The sequence below is a fragment of the Mauremys mutica genome, chromosome 5 (assembly GCF_020497125.1).
Source record: "Mauremys mutica isolate MM-2020 ecotype Southern chromosome 5, ASM2049712v1, whole genome shotgun sequence".
NCBI classification, from domain to species: domain Eukaryota; kingdom Metazoa; phylum Chordata; order Testudines; family Geoemydidae; genus Mauremys; species Mauremys mutica.
Genome location: NC_059076.1, coordinates 138,620,601 through 138,643,441, shown reverse-complemented (window position 1 = coordinate 138,643,441; position 22,841 = coordinate 138,620,601). Strand labels below are relative to the sequence as shown.

The window sequence follows — 22,841 nt, the reverse complement described above, 5'->3', positions numbered from 1 at the left end:
ACTTTAAAGGCTTCTTTTTAGGTGAAAAAATCCCGCACTGCATTAGTGCCACTCCAGCGAGCAGAAATAAAATTCCTGAGCTGACTTACAATACACGGCAGCAGCATTAAAGTGCTGTTCTACTCTGAAAGGCGACTAAGTAAACAATGGTATTGTGGGGATCACTGTCTCATAGTAATTTCTCTATCAAATCTCAGAGCACTGGGTGGGTGCCCTCCGGTATGAAGTTCAAATAAGACCCAGATCTAGATCAAATCAATCAGTGGGCTCAATTTACAATTAAAAAGACATGTTTTGCTAACTGTCAGCCCTGCAAACTCACCCTGGGGTCTCGGGGGCTGGCATAGGGGAGTCTTTCCATTGACTTCAGTGGGCTTTGGATCAGGCCCTCGGAGGCCAAACTGGTTTCTATCCCTTTTGCACATCATCCCCAGTAATCACGGTAAAATTCTGCCTGTAGTGACACCTGTGTCACCCCACAGCAACAGTGAGGCAACCTCACTGCCTCCGTATAACCGACTGGCACTTAGGCCTGAACTCAGCTAAACATTTAAACGTGTGCTTAATTTGGGGCCTTAGTAGACAATTCTGCTGACGAAGCACAAGAAGGAATAGAATCCCACTCCCTCTCCCTTCGCTGTGCTGACTCCGCAGGCTACACAGGAGCAAAAAGCTTTAACCTCTTACATTTGTCGCTGTAGTAACCACGTATGGCTGATCTGTGTAGGTCACAGTTCTCATCTTCACAGCTCAAGCTCATCTGTAGAACGGACCCAAATTCTGGAGGAGTTTGAATTCAAATCCGAGCTAACCCAGACTCCACGTCTCAGGCCAGTTGCTACTTTCCTTTTCAGACTGCATTTCTTCACCCACTTAAACACCAAACCCAGATGGATTTTATAGGCAACATTTCTTTCCACTAAGACAATACTTCAGAGAGGGAAACTGAGAGAGCAAAACATGGAAAAGGCTACAAAAGGGCTCAAATTCAGACTTGGTGTAAATGCGAGCAGCTCCGCAGACTATGGTGGAGTTACAGCCACTTACTTCAGAGCTGAATTTGGATTTTTTTCTCTATTTTTAAATAAATGCCTTATAACCCACACATCCCAAAATTCTACCTCACACCTTCACCTGAGGCGAGTCATGCATGTAATATATCGCTAGTTATTTCATTATCATCAAAGTAAAGGGCAGGAAAGCAGAGTTTGTGGCTGGGCTGGTATATTTTCGTGACCATTCTGCAAAGCTGTTTAACATTATTTTTGTTTCTTTTAATAAAAGGTTCCTGGAGTCTCTGGAACCCAGCTCTCTCTTCCCATGTTCCAGAGCCCGATGAAGTTACACCTGGTCCAAATTCATCCCATTGGGTCGGGTTTCTTTTCAGCACCACTCTATGGGCCAGTGATCTGTTCCAGTTCTCTCCTGAAAATGCTAAACTGGAAACCGTGAGATCCAAGAACTTCCCGTTCAACTTTTGCAAGAGAGAGGAAGAAGACTGAGGCTGTAAATGGCTATCGAAAGAACAACCTGATATATGCATTGCAGGGGGGGAGGAGGAAGGGAGAGTGGAAGCTCAAAATTGCTTCTGTGGGGGACACAAGATACACTGTGATATGCACTAGCAGAGATCTCCACAAGGATGACTGGTCTTTTGTAACCCTGGGGGCATGTTTTTCATGTAATAACAAGTGGATTAAATTTGCAATCAGCTGCTCACATGAGGCGACAAGAGTTATATTTTCCCAGCCTGGGAACTCCCTGAGGGCAACAGATCCCTCCAGGATCAAACAATATGATCCTGCTAGGAATCCAATAGGGCTCCCAGGTTTGTTATTTATTTCATTCATGCCAAGTTTTGCGACAAGCTGATTTACCAGCAAGCCCCATCTCTTGGAGACAGTGATTCTATCAATAAATGTAGTATGCAGTCAATCCACCAGCACAGTGCAGCGGAGAGCAGGAGTAAGGAGACTGGGGTTTCCTTCTCAGCTCTAATACAGGTTCTCTGACCTTGAGCAAGTCACTTAACCTCTCTGCGACTCAGCTTTCCCATTTGTAAAATGAGGATAATGGACTCTATTTCATGTCATGCAGACAGTGAAGAGTTCTGGCTGGGGCATGAGCCAATCAATGCACTCCTAGAGTGGAAGTGTGCATGGGCAGATGTATTTGTTCATTCTATCCCTATGCACCCAAGGAGTAGAATGTGCAATTCCATTTCCTGTGACATTGCCCTGATTGTCTATATTGCCAGCTGTTTACAGCCTAGTACAGATTTTGCCCTTTTCCTAATGCAGCAGCAGCTGGGGTGCTTTTGTTGTTTTCAAATAAAGTATTTGTTTGCACAATCGAATGGTGTGTTGGGAAACAAAGAAAAATTCAAATCAAAGCTTTTATCATGTCAGACTGACAAGAGATAAATTGATATGTACAGAACAGGTGAATCACAACTCCACATAAGAGCATTTCCCCCGTCTAGCGAGAATGTGGGCACGCAGGGCATCACTTACTTCCCTCGCTTCCCTGGACCCAACCCCTGTGACTTTCTGTTGACTGTACCGGGTCTGTAAACAAGTATGGTCTTCGACTCACTCCTGGTGAAAGTACTCCCCCTGTCCTCACATCTGCTGTGCAGTGCACAGCACGCCCTGACAACACAAATGGCATTACATGCATCGACATCCACATGGTTTGTAGACAGCACCAACAATTTAGTCAGTCAAAGTCATATTCCACCACCTTCCTGCAACTGTTCAGTGTGTAATTAAACCTTCTTCTGCCGGATGCTCTCACATCAGGGTACAGCTTCATGAGCCAGGTAGTAGAGGATAACACAGGTCCCCTAAAGTAACAGTGGACAGAGATACCTCGCTGATAACCATGTTGTTGGGAGGGAAGAAAGTCCTTCCTTGTCCAAATTTGAAAACACCCTGGAATTTTTCTCTGGAATACCCTGGTGTCATGCACCCTGAGGTACATCCCGTGTTGATGTACATGAATCTCCTTCTGTGGTCAACCAAGGTCTGCAAAATGAATAAGTAGTATCCTTTCCAGTTGATGTATTTATGTGAACTTTGTGGGGGGCAGACAATGGACATGGACATGTGTGCCATCCATGGCTCCGGGACAGTCCTGGAGCCCCATTCTCCCACAGCCAATAATTATTTTGGGGACTTTAGTAATCCTTACCACTTATGGACAAACCACAACAATAACTGGGTCACAAGTCTCCACCACCACAGCACTGACAGCTGACTTGCCAACACCAAACTGGTTAGCCACTGATCTGCAGCAGTCTAAGAATAGGCAGCTTCCAGATGGCAATAACAACCTGCTTCTGGAGTGGTACGGACAGCTTCATACGGATGATCTGGGGCTGAAGGGCCAGGGCGAGATCCTCACACAGATCCATAAAGGAGGCCTGTCTCTTGCAGAAAATTTAGCATCACAGCTGATCACCTCAGGTCTGCAGGACGATGTAGTTTCACCGCTTGATATTTGTGGTCCTGTTCCAGAACTGCCAGTCAGCACGGTGAGATTCCACAGCTATTAAAACCTGTCTCAGCTGTTTCCACTGCTCCTTCTCTGCATGCCTCCTGCATGATCTCCTTAGCAAGGCCTGCCACCGCCTTCTGAAGGCAACAAGCCACTGCCTAAATTTCCTCCACTGCATCTCGTGCCTTGCATTGGGTCTGGTGTCCCAGAAATGAGAGCTGCATTAATGCCAACAGCTAGAGTGGGCCATCGGCTGGATCCATGCTTGCTACCAGTTGGAACGCAGACTGTGAACAGCAGTGTGGAGTGTGCCTATCTGGAAGTGCTTATATTTACTGTGTTGTTGAGCTCAGACTTCTGCACAGGGACCCAGGAAAGACAGGTAAGTTTTCCCACAATACGCTGCAAAACGATTCACACAATGACATAGTTTAGTGGAGTACTAAAACACAGGAGATATCCCCCCAGCAATTCTAGTGCCTAACCAGAGTTACTGCAGAACCAGCGTGGACATGATTACACAGGTGTGATCTGAGTGTGGCTTAACTGCTGGACACTCACACTCTTAGTCTGCTATAATTCCCATACCTGGTTACCTGGAACCAGGTAAACTGCAGTGAAGACATACCCAGTGACTCTGGCCAAAATCTTAATGCCTCGACCTAGGGTGTGAAGTGTACTATTCTACACAGGATAGTGGCTGCCTTCCACCCTAGAGGTGGATGCATTTTACTGAAGTTCCATCACTTTTGAAAGAGGCTAAGGATGGTAGCATGAGTAATTCATTTTTCTGACAAGAGAATTTCCACATAAACACCCTGAGAAAAACAACATGGTTCAGACGCCTGGCTGGTGTAAATCAGCACAGCCCCCAGTGAAATCAAAGGACCAGATCCCCAGCTGGCAAAAACCAGAGTATTTCCATTGAAGTCAATGGGCCAGACCCCGAGCTGGTGTAAGATGGCGCAGCCCTATTGACATTAGTGGATCTATGCCAATTTACATCAGCTCAGCATCTGGCCCCATGTCTTCACAAGGTTAAATCTAGCTCATGTCTCAAGGCTGGTAGTGAAAGTTAATACGAAGACAGATCTTTAATTAAACAATTTACCCAGGTCTCCAAACCAATAACTTCCAGCTCTCAAAACAACCAAACAGCAATTAGTGGGAGGCTTCCTGATGTCCTGGCACACAATTAAGCATGACAGTACACAAATAAAATAAGAACTAGAGAATTAATTAAGGGCTAAACAAATTAATTAGGGTCCCCAATCAATTCTGACGCCAGCTTAACCTCTTTTTCCTAACACCTCTGTGTAAAAATAGAACCACCTGGTGGCAGAGATTTTGTAACATGCAACTCTGATCCAAACCTGGTCTGAGACGTAGCTCTGAAATCTACTCACAATCTTTAATGCCATTTTGAAGCCAAACTAAAAAGGATGGTTAAAATAAAATTTCCCACTAAATACATATCCGAAACAAAAAGAACCGCATGACCATCATGGTAAGGATTTTCATGATAATTATTTATGTAACGGTTCTATAGCATTTTTCACCCCTAGATCTCAAAGTGCCTTTTAAAAGCAAGGGAGTATCATCACCCCCATTTTGCAGATGGGGAAAACTGAGACCTAAAGCAGTCAAGTGGTCTGCCCAAGATTACACAGGGAGTCAGTGGTAGACAGACTTTTTAACAACAGTTTCCCAGTGTTCCCATTAGCACTCTGCTTGTGAATGGAAATTACAATTCACTATGCAATCTCCCAGCATTATGTGGGCTCTGCACATGGGGGCCAATGCAAGAGGTGAAGGAGATTGTATAGGATCTATTTATGTGCACACTGAACGAAGCAGACCTCTGCGGACCCTGTTTTGTTCAGGGACTGACCCAAAGGCCATTGAAGTTAATGAAAAAGTTCTGGAGCCCAGATCCTCAAAGATATTTAGGTGTCTAACTCCCACTGAAATCAATGGTGGTTAGGCTCACATCCTCAAAGGTATTTCGGTGACTAACTCCCACTGGCTTCAGTGGGAGTTAGGTACCTAAATACCCTTGAGGATCTGGGCCTAACTGACTTCAATGGGCTTTGAATGAGGCTCTGAATGAAAAGATTATGCAGGACACAGTGTTTAACTGCTGCCTACCAAATAATTCCAGGAGATCATATTGGTTTTTAATTTTTATATATATTTAAAATAAACCTAGGACACACTACAAATAACGATGTTAAAGCAAATAAAGAACGGAACACTTAAAGCCAGGAAATGCCAAAGTTGAGACTAGCCATACAAACTTAACTCTACCCCTCTGGGGTGTGCTATACAATGCAATCTAATTACATGGTTACACGCTATTTTTCCTGCAGGACCTCTGCCTCACTCACAGTACAGGCTGGCTGGCGAATTAGGGCTTGTTCAATCACTGCAGCTGAACAGTGTGCCAGGGATGAAAAAGGGAGCACCCCCTGCACAGTCAGGATAACAGCTAACTGTTGAACAGCTTCCTCATTCACTGCACGCCATCCGACCTGCACACTCAATGAGCACCGAGTGCTTCACTTTCCAACTTTGACATCCTATTCATGTGATCATGTATATTTATCATGCATGGAGACACACACACACGGTTTGGGAGGATGACACTACAGTGCCAGAGGAAAGCAGCATTGTTTGCTGATTAGAGCAGAGAACTTTGAGGCAGAAGACCAAGCTTCTGCTCCCAGTTCTGCTGCCACTGACCCACTGTGTGACCGCTCCGTGACTCAGTTTCCCCATCTGTAAAACAAGGATCATGATCACTTTTGTAAAAAGCTTTGAGATATTTGGAGAAGGATGATGCATATGTACTAAACATTAATAAGGAGTGTAATATGTGTTAGTCTAACATAACACTTCCCTTTGGACAGCCCGGTCACACAAGACATGCTGGCTGATGTCAGAGGAGGCAAGTTAATATGTTCTTTGGATCAGAACTAGAGCTGATTAGGAATTTTTAGATGAAACTTTTTTCATTAGAACCGAAACATTTTGTGGAATCCTTATCATTTTTGATGAAAATGTCATTGAGAAAGAGAGAGAGCCCCCATCCCAGAAGAGCCAAGGGCCTGCTGGTGAAAGCACTCATCTGGGATGTTCCAACTCATCTCAATGTAAGTCAGTAAAAGATCACATACCTTGTGCAATACTGTGCAGTATTTACCTCCACCCTCATCCTGGTGGACACCACAGCCTGATGAAGCTGCAGCCAGTCCAGGTACAACAGCGCTTTCTTCTCTTATCATTTAACGAGAACTAACAGGAAGTGTGATCACAACCTGCACAGAAACCATCTTGCCTACTTCAGGTGTCCTGTACAAGCTTAGAGTTCTACTGGATTCATCACACGTGGATACAATAGACTTATGCACACCAAGATACCAAAGTGGCCAGAGAGGCCTTCTTTGGCTGGCCAGGAGGCTATGACCTTATCTCTCAGACACAGACACAGCTATTCATGCTTTGTCACATCAAACTAGATTACTGCAACATGTTCTACCCTCAAGTGACCAAAGAGGACACCTGAAAATTGCATGTGATCTTTTTATGTGGAGCAGACAGACAAGAGTGTACACCACTACCCCGATATAAAGCGACCCGATATAACACGAATTCAGATATAACACCGTAAAGCAGCACTCCGGGGGGCGGGGGGGGGGAGGCTCCAGTGGTTCAAAGCAAGTTCGATATAACGCGGTTTCACCTATAATGCAGTAAGATTTTTTTGGCTCCAGAGGACAGCATTATATCGAGGTAGAGGTGTATAAGATTGTTGCTTTGTGCTCTGCATTAGCTAACAATCCAATTCCATATCTTGCACATGCAAGTCCTATCGTTTGCACAAAGAAGTGACTGTGCACAAAAGCTGTGTGTGCAAGTAACTTGCACGTACAAAGTTGGTGTACACAAATGGAGCCTGAGCTGGGCGGATTGCCCTTTAGAAGTATGGCTTTATGTGTTTCACACTGAGCAAACTAGGCAAAGGCAAAAGTGAAATCTTACCAGCCACTATGGCCCAGATCCTAAAAGATGTTTAGGCACCTAACTCACATTGAGATCAATGGGAGTTAGGAACCTAAATACCTTTGAGGATCTGGGCTGCTGTGCTTACTTTGCAGTGGTCTGAAGGAGTGATGAAAATTCTTTGAATCAGTCAGCAGCAGAATCAAGCTTGGGCAAAAAATTTTAAAATGAACTGAGCCCTGAAGAGTTAGCACTTTAATGTTCCACTACAGAAATAGAAAAAGGTTCATTAAATGTGTGGAATCGCTTTAATAATCATTATCCGAGTCAGCAATAGCTTATGACTGGTGATTAGTCCTTTAAAATACTCAGGCATAATTTTTTACCCAAGCGATCTAGAAAACATGGCCATGTAAGACTGATCTGAGGAACGATACCATACATTCAACACTTCTGTCCTACGGTTGGGCGGGGGAGGTCTCCTCTTAGAGCATAGAATATTTAAACGATCTACTGTACAATGGTTTCAATTTGCACCCCAAAACCTCACAGTTAGGGGTAGAGTTGTAACAATTATTCATGCAATTCTGGGCTTCTTCAGAAGCAGCTCTTATAAGTCTGCATTTTTGCAGAAAAATATTTTTATCCGTTTTTATTGTTAAAAAAATGGTTCTATTGCTGGTTTAAGGACTTGATTCTGTTTCCGATTCAAACCGTGCATCACTAAATATCTTAAAAATCAAATGCTTAGGGATTCAGAATTTCTATGTTCAATCAATATTTATTATTATTTCAACTGCCTTACAATGGAAACTGCACTTAGATAAATGACTGTCCAGTTTCAATGTAGCTTTTGTAAACAGCTTTGCTGTGAATTCCTGTGCTGGAATGCTGCTTTGTCACTTCCTACGGCAATTCTCAGTGATTCATACAAGACGGCCCTCTGCCTTCTATAGCAATAGTGCACTAGGGGGAACTCTATTCTTCTCATTCGCCAGTGCAGGAGGAGCATTACTGATATGGAAATCTGTGATGCAAGAGAACGATCTGACTCAAGTATTGCTCAGTAAGTAGTGGGTAAGGCTATGTATAGTAATTCAGCCAACTGTATTCATAACCCCAGCGTGTTCACTTTCCACAAACATTCAAGCTTCACTAGCAGGATCACTTGTGGAAGTGAACACTGCGACTGCATACTCAAATAGCAGCCGGTAGCTAAGTGTGAATTGTATATTTGATTTCAAAATTTGCAATTCCTGACCGAGCTGCTGACCAAGAATCATTCACTAAAGAAATCAGTGGGCTTTGAAAAATGAATACATGAAATTGTTTTAGTGTTGTATGCATGTTATTGTAGCTATGACGGCCCTAGGATATTAGCGAGACAAGGTGGGAGAGGTAATATATTTTATTGGACTGTAAAACAATCCCCCAACCTCTCCAAGCTCATTATCAGAAGCAAGCTCCCCACAGACCAGGACACACCAAATCAAAGCAGCACCAGACCCTGCCAGAACAACAGATGCAAAACCTGCAGCCATGTCTCCACTGCTACAATGATCAACAACCCCCCGCCCCACCTTTCAAGATCTATGGCTCCTACACATGCCTATCCCAACATGTGGTGTACCTCATTCAGTGCTCTAAAAGCCCTAATAACAACTACATGGGTGAAATCAGACAGACAGTCTCAAATGAACTCACACAGGAAAATGATAAAAGGCAAAACCACTGTCACCTGTGGGTGGACATTTTTCACCAAGCAATCACTCCATATCTGGCCTCTCAGTCCTCAGCCTCAGAAGGAACCTGCACAACACCTTTATAAGATGAGCCTGGGAACCTAAATTCGTAACTTTGCTAGACACTAAAAACTGTGACCTGAACAGAGACATTGGATTTACGGTTTATTACAACAACCTGTAACCCACTAACAACCCTTTTTGTCCTATGACTGCAGAGGTGTTGACAGGGCACTTCCCCTTGAATGATCCAGAATATGTGCTAACTCCTTATGCTAAACAATCTGTTCCACCTTGTGTTTAGCTGTGACACTTGGAGTACCTTTTCCAGACCTGAAGAAGCTTGAAAACTTGCCTCTCTCAACAACAGAAGTTGGTCCAATAAAAGATATTACCTCACCCACCTTGTCTCTCTAAAATAATTTGAGTAATATACAAAAACCATCAGATTCTTTATAATGAATAATTTGCTCAGCTCTAGTCTCCAGGGTGAAATTTATTCCTACACAGAGGGTCAGCCCCTAACCTGTGCACCACTCAGAGGGCCTGATTCTGCAAGGTGCTGAGTGACTTGAATTCCCGTTAACTTCCAACAGAAGATGATGACCCCCAGCACCTCATGGAGGGAGCTCACTGCCTCACAGGATTGGATCCTTACATGTGAGTATTTAAAGACTAATATTCATGGTCTTTACTTTCAATGCCTTCCACAGGATTAGCCCAACCCACCCAATGGAGTGTCTTACTCTCCAATATCATGACCTCCTACAACAGCTACGTTCCACTGGCATAATTACAAGGAGACTTGTCTACAAAAGGGTGTTACTGCTCGTTAGTTGATTCCCAGTTCACCCAAGAGTAAGACTGGTGAACAGCAGCTTTCTCTTCAGCGGGCCCACAGCTGTGGGACCCATTTCCAGGAAAGATCACAATGACCACGAATCTCAGAGCCTCCGTAACGAACCGCAGAACCCACTTCTCCAAATAACAAACTTCAATACATCAAAGCCATGAAACTCTCCTTGGAGAGGTACAAAGAACGTGGCATACTCCTTTCAGTGTTAGTGAGACACACAAACACTAGCTGGAGCACAAATTCCTAGACAAACTATCTTAGATTAGAGTAGAGAGATGGCAGAGAGGGACACATTGCAAATGGCTTTTTGAAGGCTGCTTAAGTAATGATGCATGATGAGGGGTTTAATAAACAGTTAAAATGTTTGCAGCAGAGACACACCACCCCCATATGCATCATTCCTATCACTCAATAAGACAAACAATCAGTTAAAAATACCCACCAATACAGACATCCATAATTGTTTTCACCTTTTGAGGGTCTGAAATTAGTCACCCTGGCCATGGATGAAAAGGGAAAAATGATTAAAAAAAAAGCAGCAGCAGCCGCCATATGGCAGGGACGGCGGCACTGCAGCTCACGAACCACATGTGGCTTCTTTACAGTTAAAGTGCAGCTTGCAGAGCCCCTCCTGCCCCTCCCCCTGCCAACCAGACTGGGGGGGAGCTCGGGGCTCCTGCCCTGCAAGGCGCACCAGGAATGGCGCTTCAGCCCCAAGCTGTAGCAGATGCGCCCCATGGGGCTGAAGCCCCAAGACCCTCCTCCCCGCAGGGCAGAAACCCCGAGCCCCACCCCCCGCCGCAGGGCAGAAGCCCCAAACCCCTGAGCTCCTCCATTCTGCCTTGACAACATATCAACTGGTTTGCCAAAGACTTACAACCAGGATGGGGACTCGCCAGGCCTCCAGCTCTAGCACTGACTAGCCGTGACACGGTAAGTAGGATGTTAATATTTTTTAAAATGCGTGTGTCAAGGTTGTGCATGTCTGGCAACTCTCGGACTTCTGAAGCTTATCGTATGCAGCTCGGAGAGTCAGTAAGTTTGGCTACTCAGTCGATACAGAGAAAAAACAAGAACTTGTATCCTTTGTAACAGTTTACACCGAGCTTTCCAGGTTTAAAGAGCACTATGAACATTAGTCTTCAGAATACCCCTGAGAGGGAGGTAAGAATATTTATTATTTATTATTTTTTGCAGCACTCAATGTGTGCGAGGCACCTCACAGACCAACCTGACAGCGTCCTTGCCCTGAAGAGGTTACTTTCTATATTCCCAATTTACAGACTAGGAAGCTAAGGCCCAGAAAGGTAAAGGACATCAATTCCAAAACTGGCCCTTGATTCTGGGGGGCTGACTTTTTGTGCACCCAGCTTGAGACACCAGAAGTACAGATCACTCTCAACTCCAGCTGGAGCCAGGGGGAGCTGCAGATGCTCAGCACCTCTGAAAAGCAGGCCCAAGTGGGGCATGCAAAAAACCAGACATCCAAAAGCAGAGGCCACTTGAAAATTAGTATGTAAGTGACTTGCCCAATATCACACAGGGAATCGGTCAGAGCCAGGATTCTAACTTAAGAGTTCCTGGCTCCCAGTCACATGCATAAACTAGACCATCTCACCACCTTTCCCCTTGCTCCAGAGGCGATGCTGGATTTTACAGGCTATGGCTGGCTGACCTCTCTCTCCAATGTAACCAAACAGAACAACCCCACATCTGTGATATTCGTTGTTCTTCAAATAGTTAAAAAAACAAAAACAAAAAAAACCCCCACACACAACAATAATTTAACCTTTTATTTATTTAACTCATTGAGTCCCTAAGTGAAGGCGTCTAAGTCCCATTGACTTTCAGGGGAGTTAGGTCCCTAATTGGCTCAGGTGCTCTTGTACATCTTGGCGGCTATCTGCATTTTTAGGTGCTTAAATACATTTGTAAATCTGGCCATAATCTGACCTTGCAGCCTGGGATTTTGTGCAGCAGCCCCTTTTACTGAATTTACGATAACCAGATCATGCTGCAAACAGACTATATTAGTCCTTGCATGCACACATTTTTTCCCCTCTGCTTTCGGAGTAAATTTTAGTGTTCTCAAAAGCAAGAAGCTGATGGCACTGACAGACAGTCAGCAAACCAGATAGCCTCTTCACATAATATTTGTCAGTGCACCTCAGATTTAAACTCCAATGTTCCGGCACTTCTGATTCAGAGTTTCTAGAGGTTGAAGAAAGGCACATTATGTAGTGGATATTTTAATGTGATTCTGAAACCACCAGAGAGTAGCTTAAGACCACCAAACTCGTTTCACTTGGGATCTACACCACGTTTGAACCCAGATCTCCAGAAGCAGGTAGCTACTGTGTTAACACCAAGGTCTTACTACCTTCATTCAGACCGAACACGGATGTCTAATGGGAGAGGCCAACAGCTGCTCTGTTGTATACTGGAATAGGCCGGTCTTAGCCTAGCAGAGTACCGGAGTACCACAGTCACTGCTTTCAATAACTGCACAGCATGCAAATTCCTGCACTCCAGCCATGGTCCTCAAAACTCACTTCCCGTGTGACTACAAATATGCCCATTTCATCCTGCTAATGGTTTATGTTATGTCTCCAAGATATTGACTAAAACATTTCAGGATAACAACTTCTTGTGAGGTTTCAGAGTAGCAGTACTCTGGTGAGTACTTCTTGTTAATTTGGATATAACCAAATCAAACACCAGAGCCTAGGAGTTTATTCAGCCTAGGCTATGGTTACTACCCAAGGAATGAACAGTCATCTAAAGAGTGAAGATTAGACGCGTCAGAACTCATTCTGCATTGTCCAGTCCTCTCTCTGACAGTCTGAGTGGCCCACATGGGTTATTCCCACTGAAACAGTGAATTTCAATCCTATATTTTATTTAGAACAACAACATCTCAGCCACGGGTTACATCTTGCAGTGCTGCCAGCTTGGTGTTCAGGCCACAGTATAAATCACAAAGGCAGAAGCTACCTGTAGGCCTCAACAGCATTAAATCCATACTTAGAGCTATATCACACACACAGAGTGTACAGAAGTAGATCATGTCTTACCTACAGCAGGGAATGGCACAAACCTCTGGATCAGGAGACGGGTGGCTGGCGTAAACTTGTTTGCTCTCTGAACCAGAACATTAAGGCCCACCTTTAGACAGAGAAATCAAAGACAGGTAAAAGCATTTAGTTCCAAATAATGGTGCTTGTTCTGTGCCCTGCAGCGACTAAGGAATAGAGCTCTTAACTGAGATGAGAGAGGGAGAGACCTTTGCTTCTGAAATCATTCCAAAGCTAAATCCATTCAGGTAACCTTATGTGTAGCCCTTCCATTGCTTCCACGCTCCCCCCATTGCCCCACAATTCCAGCCCTCCACTGCTACCCCCAAAGGAAGGATGGGATCCATTACAGTGTTACTCTTCTGGGTTGTTTCTTCACCATTGCCAATGGAGATGTCCCTATATTGCATTTTTTATCCAGTTCGATGGTATTTTCCCAGCCAATCTCACCCCTCCAGCAGAGTTTGGATTGGATTATGGTCTAGCCACGTAGAAGGTATTGTATAACTGTAACGCCAACAGACCCCGGTTGTTGTCGGCTGGGATCAAACCTTGGACTTCTGAAGCTTAAGGCATGAGCCTCTCTCTACTGCATGAGCTAAAAGACAAGTCTTTTAGCCAAGGCTGTAGCAGACTCATCAATGTCTAGCTGGTCTAGGTGCCACTAGAGGGGGACAGAGCGCCACACGGAGCAGGCCTGGGTTCCATAATTATACGTTTTCACCCATTTCCTCCAGCATTTGAATGAGGCACGGTGCACTGCATTTTAACTACAATCCTAAAGTAGCTGCACATGTGTAACCCAAAGCAACAATGTGGGTCTTTGCCCAGCTGCTAGAGGGGAACAAAACCCTACAGTCTAACAGTTTGGGTTACAGATTAAGGCTGGTCAAAAATTTTCCATCAAAACTTTTTTCTCCCCGACAGAAAATTGGGTTCTCATCTAAACACAATTTTATTGCAGAAAGCACCTTCTTTCCTCAAAAACTTTCCATTTTTCATCAGAGAGGCCTAAAAGGCCCCAAACCAAAAGTTTTGGCTGTAACCGAAATGTTTTTGACAGTTTCTGACTGAAAGCCTTCACCCAAAAAAGTGTAATGCAAAAAATTTTCAGCCAAAAATGGCTAAAATATTTTTGGTTTTCAGGGTTTTCAATTTTCTTACCAAATAAATACATACCTAACAATACATGACAAAAAGTCAAAATTGTCTGTGGTGAAAAAACCCCCAACATTTTCTGACCACATCAGTTACTCATGCACACGCAGTGTCGTTGTCTTTCTTTGGGAAGATGCTGAAAAACACTATTACAGTTAAAACACTGCGTGAGCACAATTAGGATTTTCACACCCTCAGCACCCTTCCAAATCCAAGCAGGTTTCCACTGGGACACTGAATGACACTTCTCCTCCTATGGGGTATTTCCCTGCCAAATCATCCCTTTCTGCTTTGACTCCCCACCCCACCCACACTTTGGCATTAGTGGCGTTCAAAAAGAGTCATACTATATATTTTTTTTAAATAATCAGAAAAGTGTTTTTTTCCCCTCCCTTTCTTCATTCTCAAAAATGGCTGAGAAGCATTTGCTCAAACATTCCAAGGCCTGGAAAATGTAAGCCCCAAAGGTGAAAGCTAAGTTGTAAGCTACTGGAAAAATGGGGGTTTAGAAAGGGAATCATAGAATACCTGAGTTTGAAGGGACCTCAGGAGGTCATCTAGTCCAACCTGCTGCTCAAAGCAAGACCAATCCCCGGACAGATTTTTGCCCCAGATTCCTAAGTGGTCCCCTCAAGGACTGAGCTCACAACCCTGGGTTTAGCAGGCTCAAACCACTGAACTATCCCTCCCCACCTCAGACAATCCTAACCATGGTTCCTGGCCCCACTATATCTATAATACAGCTATAGTATTCATAAATTTGATTCACTGAATCTGCAGAGATATCATATTTTGTTTCGCTACCAAACTCCTCTACTTGGAGTTTGTTTTTGTTTTTTTGCAGGATTTGAATGCAAAATGCAGGTGCAGCAGCTTTTGAAAAGAGAAAAGGTTGAGCTGAGCCACTGCTGTGAAGTTACTAGTAATAAAAACCATTTTATTTTCAGATTCAATTTGGTGCCACAGATGAACTCACTTTTCCGTCTGTAACACCCACCCTGCTGTGAATATGAAATTAAATGTTGATATAGATTTAAATCCAATCTCCCCAAATTCTCGACGCAAGGTCTAGGTTTAAGAAACTAATGAGGGTTTGTTTTTACAGTTTTGAAATTATTTTACCCAATCTGTGAACTCTTTCCCGCAGGTCACAAAGTGGGACCGCCTAAATTGGGAAAGGAGAATGCCCTGCAACACACTAGTATTTTTGATCTCAGATCATTGCAAATAAAAGGGGCACCAGCAAAGACTTGTTAATGGGTTTTAATTGAGAGGGGCTGGCCAGAGGTATTATGTCCAGTGGACCAAATGCATTACTAATGTAACTCTATGCTAATGGAGTTACTCCAGGGGTGAGTATAGTTAATTATTGTTATTTATTTGTATTACCATCCAAGATCAGGCCCCATTCTGCAAAGGCATAACAAAGAGACAGTCCCTGTACCATAGAGTGTAGTGTTTGCTTAGCAGCTTGAAAATAACATTACTTTCTCTCTTGGGTTTGCCTCTGGCAAACTCCATTTTCCCCTCCAATTTTTTTATGGAGGATCTTTGTCCCACTTCCCTATTGTCAGCATTAATAATGAGGTCGGCTCAGTGCTGAGAGCAGAGTTTGTAATGTTGCCAGAACTCTGGATTTTACCATGAGTGCCACAACATTTCATCTCTTTTTTAAAGCCCCAGCTCCTGGAGTCAAGGGATTGTGTAAGAACCTCAGCTCTCACATAAAAAAAATTCTTGCCCTTCTGGTTGCAGAGCAAGGCTTGAAAGCATGACCCTAGTGTAACCTAAAGTCTCAGAAGCCAAAAGACAAATTAAAAAAAAAATCTCCCCAAATTATTATTTTTTAACTCTATTTTTCAGCCAATTGTGATTTTTCTGAGACCTGACGAATGGATTTGGGGATTGGCAATGCTGAGTTTGTTCAATAAAGGCGCAATCCTTCTCCCCCTCAAATCCATGGGAAAGCTCCCAGTGAGGGCCAGGCCAGAACTGGGATTTGTGCTCGCTCTATCATCTGTTTCTGAAGTAGTGGAGTAACAATATTAGTGGGTCACCTACCAAGAAGTGTTTTTATTTATTTTCAGTGGTGGATTATTACAAAGAAATAGATACTGAGAACCCAGAGAACACTGCCGATCAGACTACAACAGCTCTTCCTTCTAACTACGAAGGGTTAGGAGGAGACTTACATCGGAGATAGCTTACCCAACATCTGCCTGTTGCATGGCTCCTTGCACCTTCCTTTGAAGCATCTGGTTCTAGCCAGACAAAGCCCTGTCTGGGATGATTTAGTTGGGGAATGGTCCTGCTTTGAGCAGGGGGTTGGACTAGATACCTCCTGAGGTCCCTTCCAACCCTGATATTCTATAATTCAGTCTGGCAATTCCAATGTTCCAGCAATGTAAACGCTGCATAGGCGCGGACTCCGTGGGTGCTCCAGGTGCTTAGTACCCATTGGCAGCCAGCTCCCCCCCTCCTCCCAGTGCCTCCTCCCGCCCTCCTGCTGATCAGCGCTTCTCCCTCCCTGATCAGTTGTTTCGCGGTATGCAGGAGGCTCTGGGAGGGAGGGTTAGGAGTGGGGGGAGGGGGTGGAGCAGGGGTGGGAAGAGGCGGGATGGGGTGGAGGCTTGGGAGAAGGTGGGGGGGGCCTGTGGCAGAGCAGAGGGTTAAGCACCCCCTGGGCCTGGAGGAAGCCTGTGCTTAATGCTGGCATTTGAACTATCAACCTGCCAGTGTCCACGGAAGGAGATTCAGACCTACGGAAAGGGAACCAAACGAGGCTCGCCCGTCCTTCAGCCTCAAAGACACCAGCACAAAGCTTCAGAGGGTGCAGCATACAGAGGGCACAAAACATAGCTAATAAAAAGAGCAGGTCAAGGTAGAAGAAGCAGAACACCCACCTGAGGTCAGATGCAAAGGAGGAAGGAGATTGGGAAGCAGGAAGAGACGAAGGTGGGGAGAGGGTAGGAGAAGAGAAAAGAGGACGAGAGAGAGAAGGCGTGTGGGTTGCAGCAAAAAGGGAGGAGGAGTTGGGATCAAGGGGATATGGGATGAGAGAAAGGCAGGAGAAAGGAAACCATGGAACCAGAGCCAGCATTAGAGGAGACTGTGGAAGGAGGGTGATGGAGAGAGGCTGGTTTGGGGCAGAGGGACAGATGTTTCTATTGAAGAAAATAGCAAGGTCTTGAGCAGAAAAGGAAGAGGTGAGGCAGGGGCACAGGAGGCAAGGTGGGATATGGTGAGAAAGCAGGACGGAAACACAGGCGCAGGGCACTGAAGGACAAGAATCTTAAACTTCATTTGGTAGGTGACGAAGATCCAGTGGAGGGACTCAGAGGGGAGTGACATGGTCCGTGCACAACCTGGTCTATGCCCCTATAAGTAAACTAAAGATAAACAGCCATGTGGCCCAGAAGGGGAAGAGGGGAGGGGCTTTATTTACGAACGCACGTCAACATTAAACACACAGCATCCATGCAAATGGATATTGCCCTTCACAGAGGCAACGGCCTGCCCACGGGCAGGGAGATGCAGCAGGCTGTAGGAGTGGCGGAAAGCTGCTCTGGCAGCGGTGAAAGAGAAGCCACTGCAGCAACAAGGGGAAATGCTGTAGAGAAGAAAGAGGTGCTTGGAGGGAAAAGACAACAGGCGGAGATCCTGGAGTTCCCATAAGGTGGTGAGCCTTTGGGTGGCATGGAGGACACTGAGATACCGATCCACAGTGCCCCAGGTTTGTAGTGATACAGCACACTGCTGTGTGGACACAAGCACCGGGGTACGTGTTGGCACGGTATGAACACACTCCACCATAGTGTTTTATTGGCTGAACTGTATCAACAAATCTTAAACCGGGGCAACACCTGTTTGTAGACACGTCCTCAGACAAGTCTGGCTGCCCTTCTGACAGATATGCCACAGCTCCAACAGAAGTTATGGGTTTGATGCAGGGATGAAAGTTGGCTGGTACAGTGTACCGGTGAGAAGCCGGTACCAGCCCGTACCCCGCCAGCAGTGCTTTAACGTCACTGCCCCTTTTGTCCCCTCTATCGGCAGCCCTGCTGGTAGGGACGCTCCTGGCAAGGCTGCCAACTTGGTGGGGGGGGGGAAGGGGCAGCTGCCCTGGGGCCGGCAATTTAAAAGGGCCTGGGGCTCCCGACCACCATCGCTGCGGCGGCTGGAGCCCCTGGCCCTTTTAAATTGTCACCGGAGCCCCGGGCGGCGTGGGCCAGGTAGCAGGGGAGGAGTTCTAGGGGGAGTGAGGTCTCAGATTCTGCCTGGGAATGTTGGTGTTCGTCCTTTGAGTTCAAAGATGACCATGACATCACTGATTGATTTGGTTTCTGTGAATATGTGAATGTTAGCTTTGAACTGTCTCTGGTACACTGAACAAGAGATGCCGCTATGGGCTAGTTGATTAAGAGCGACATGCTGCTGTTGTGAGATTTACGCTGCTGGCACTTCTGCTCTCCCTCAGTAGTTCTCCTCTGCTCATAGACTGTAGCTCCAGTATGGCTCAGACTTCGCCAGGTAGAACGATCTTGAGCGAGATCTTCTGACTCCAGCAAGAACCCGAGAGAGGCTGAAGTAGCCAGAGGGAACAGAGAAGATTCCGGTAGCGACCCGGGGTGGGCCAGAAGATGGTGAAGAAAGATAAGAAGGAGTTTGGGGAAGATAGCGACAGGGTCTGGGAGCAAGCAGACCGTGGTTGCCAAACACAGGGTGCCCGGGCTGGAGCATGGAGCAGTGGGCAGGCCTGAGTTCCCCTAACAGCCCCTGGGATGTGGCATGGGCTGGGCAGAAGAGCGGAAAAGCACCTGAGAGAGTTTGTATGGAGAGACTTTGTTACTGCGGAAGGGGAGGACTATAGTGACCTGGCCGGAGGGCTGAGTCATGAAGAGGGAGATACCTGACTCCAGAGAGAGAGCAACTGAGAGAGGGGGCGTCAAACTGGTCGAGAGCTAATCCCCAGACCAGCCACAAAGAGGCCTCTTAGCAGTGAGTAGTGAACCCCAGGACGGCCCCGCTCTGGCCTTGGAATTCCTGAATCTATGAATAATGGTCCTTTCTGGCCTTAAAATCTATGAACAGTTATGGAAGGAGAGAAGCAAAGAAATAGGAGCAGGAGCCTTTGGGAGTTTGCTCAGGGCAGGGATCCAGGACTCAGAGTCACATACTAACGTACAAGAGAAGTTAAACAGGCAAAGAAAGTTCATCACTTGCTCTTAGAATCAGGAGCAGGAGGAAAAATTACTGTCTGACAGAATCCAGGTTCCTGCTAATCTCCAAGGAGGCATGGGGCCACTCTCCCTCCCCTCCCTCGCCCTATTTTGAACTGACCTCCTCCTAGTTCTAAATGTTTCTTTACTGCACTAAGTGGTAGAAAGTCCTGAGGACAGTGGGTGGCCGCCTGCTCCCTCTCACAAACTGATTATGGGCTATAACACCAAATTCACAGGCTGTCAATGCAGCCACTCCACACTACTCACAAACAATTATCGGGAAGAGGGAGCTGGGATTAGAAAACGCCACAGGGGCACCTTCACCTAGACAGGAGAGTGAAAAATTGTGTGCGTGTGTGAGTTGGTGTATGATGGGGGATGGCGGTGGGGAAGGAGACAGGGAAGAAGACTACGTTGCAGGAGATAACAGGGTAGATGATGAGTAGAGGTGGTTACTCGATCGCTCTGTGCTTTAGCATTTAAGCAGAGTGCACAAAAAGCAGTTCCTGCCCTGTCGTGCTTACACTCCCAACGAGCCAAACACAGCGCAGACAAGTGGCACCTGGAAGCCCAGAGAAGGAAATCACTAGCATGGTGATTTCTTTAGCTTTGTCGTTGTGGTATATTATTGACTCTCTTCTTGTGGCCATCATGGAGGCAGGGAATCTTTAGGAGGGAGTAAATGAAGAGAGGGAGGTGATCGGGAAGGCGTTTCATTCACTGGACGGAAGCTTGGGGAAAAAACAGAGACACGTTTGCGGGAGAAGTGGATGAACGTGGCAAAAAGGCCCCCGCACTGATGAAGCGTGTGTGTGTGTGCGTTGTACTGGGGTATGTCTACACCACATCTGAGGTTATGGTTCAGGCTCTCCAGCTATTTTAGGGAGCTAGCATGAGCCTCACTAGCACAAGTCTGTGTACCCAGGCTGGGAGGTTGACTCCCAGATGCAGTGCTGACGCACCCTTAGCAACTAGATCAGAGATGTAGACTGTGGTGGGGTTATGTAGGGCCTTGAAGACAAAGAAGAGACACTTGACCTTGTGGCAGTGCATAAGAGGGAGTGACAGGCCCTCCTACCGAATGATCAATTCATTTCTATTCAAGTGACATTTGTGAAAACCATTTGCTTCTCCCTCTCTGTTCTTATTGCACAGACAAGCTCTAGCATCGAATGTGCATGGACAAACAGCGGGCATCCTGCTAGTACCAGTCTAAATCAAAGTTCTGACGAGTACTAGCAGAGTACCAAAGTAAAGAAACGAATATTGCTTTCCACTAACTATAATGCTGGGACATGATTTCTAGAAATATTCTCTCTAGGCTGAGATACTAAGACTTCAGTGATACCCATTCACTAACCAGCATATCTTGAAGTACCTCCAAGAAAACCCAGGGTAATGGTGTTAGTACTTCAGTAGATACTACTCCTGCTCCTGCTGTTGACTTGCTGAGTTAACAGCAGGAAGGCTATCTTTCAGATGAGGCATCACACTAAAGTCCTGACATTTTGTGTTCACATTTGCTAAACTACTCATGGCATCGCTAAACCTAATTTCCTGGCCAAATTTTAATTAATCTAATTACATTCTGTGGCCCTAAATTCTCTCTCAAGTTTCAATTAACTAGTCTGTTCTCCACTCCCTGTACTAAACTGGTGTGCCATGCTGCGGTGTGCTGTTACATAACTGACACGTTCCACCTCCCAAGTGGCTGCTCTTCCTTATATGGTTTGTATAGATCCATATTTTCAACTTAAGACGGGGGGAGCTGTGACTGCTCAGTACCTCTGAAATTCACACACTGTCATCTTATTATTAACCATTTGTATTACCAGAGCACCTAAGAGCAGTTGTGATGGGCCAGGATCAAATTGAGAAATCTAAATTTAGTGGATATTTTTGAAAATTTTGGCCTAAATTTCTCAAGTACTTGGTATCCTCCAAGTCAAGAGGTGCTATATAAATGTAAGTTACTATTACTACCACCATTCAGAGTCAAAGATTTGGGAATGCCTGCACAGTCTGGAAAGACCAGGGTGTTTCTGTCCCATCTGAGCAACTAACTGCTAGACCTGTTGCTGCCCAGACTCTGGAGGCCAAGTTCCTGCTTCCTTTCCTGGCTCCTGCTCCTTTTCCTACCTACCATGCCTCATCTCTGTTCCTGCTATCATGCCTTGCCCCTCCCTGCTACCTACCATGCTTTGTCCCTGTTTCTGTTACCATGCCTTGTTCCTGCTTCCTCACCCTGACCTCAGTTGCTGACTCCAGTTTTCCCCTTGGTGTGACCACAACCCTGACTTTACTCCTACTCCAACCATTAGGTCAGACAGCCCTCGTTACAGGCCCTGACAGCTTGCTCAGACCAATCTCAATCTCGCCCAGGACTCATTGTTGACCCCTGGACTTGGGGTGGACACTGCTGGGGGTCCCATCTTGCCATCACCCCAGGGTGCTGAGAGTTCTCAGGAGCAGGTTGCTGCCCTTCAGGCAGAAAACCAGACACAGAGAGACCAAGTACAACAGTTGCAGACAGGAAATGGTTTCTTGCAGGAGCAAGCTGCAGCACTCTGAATGGCTGGGGGTAACCATTCGGCTTCTCTTACGACACCGGTCCCAGAGTTCCTTTGCCAGAGAGGTGATGGTACCGGCAGTGAGTTCGGTACCCACTGCAGACTCCTGTTTATGCTCTAGCCCCAGGAGCATGCCAGATATCAAGTTAATGTGGGGCTAGTACTGAGCCTGCTTTCTGGGGAGGCCCTGGTGTGGGCCTCACCCTTTCTAGAACAGAATCACTCGGCACTGACCCTTTCTTACAAGCATTTGCCAATATTTTCGCTGACCCTCCCTGGGCTGCATTACTCCTGCTTGCTGAATTTGCTTCATTGCGGACTCTGGCTTTGACCATTGGTATGTGACCTGATCCTGACTCGACTCCTGGCTCCAACAACCAGTAGCTCAGATAGCCCATGTTACAGGCCCTGACAGGAGGGGACAGGCTGCTGCAATGAGTAAGCATGGGTGACACTGATATGCAATTTTATTTATTATGGTCCAAACACAAACACACCCTCTCTGCCCTTCCAACATCCAGTTAAGGTTGCTAAGCAATCAATGCATTGTTAGCTGTCGCTTAAAAACCCAAGCACTTAAAAGAATATAAATGAACAGTTACAGACAACACAGATCTTATGCTGCCCACACAACAAAGACACACATTAGCCTTATACAATACAAACAAAAGCATATGGATTTTTTTCTCCTTCAGTTTTTTAAGATGGAGAAATTCAAA

The 22,841-nt window shown here is 45.7% G+C and overlaps 1 protein-coding gene across 1 annotated transcript in view; it reads right to left on the bottom strand.

The window, feature by feature from the left end:
* SFXN5 (sideroflexin 5) overlaps window positions 1-22,841 on the bottom strand; it is a 141,558-nt gene that overhangs the window by 41,615 nt on the left and 77,102 nt on the right. The window contains exon 10 of the mRNA XM_045017488.1: window positions 13,173-13,263. Within this exon, the coding sequence (XP_044873423.1) occupies window positions 13,173-13,263 (91 nt within the window). The remainder of the gene's footprint in view (window positions 1-13,172; window positions 13,264-22,841) is intronic.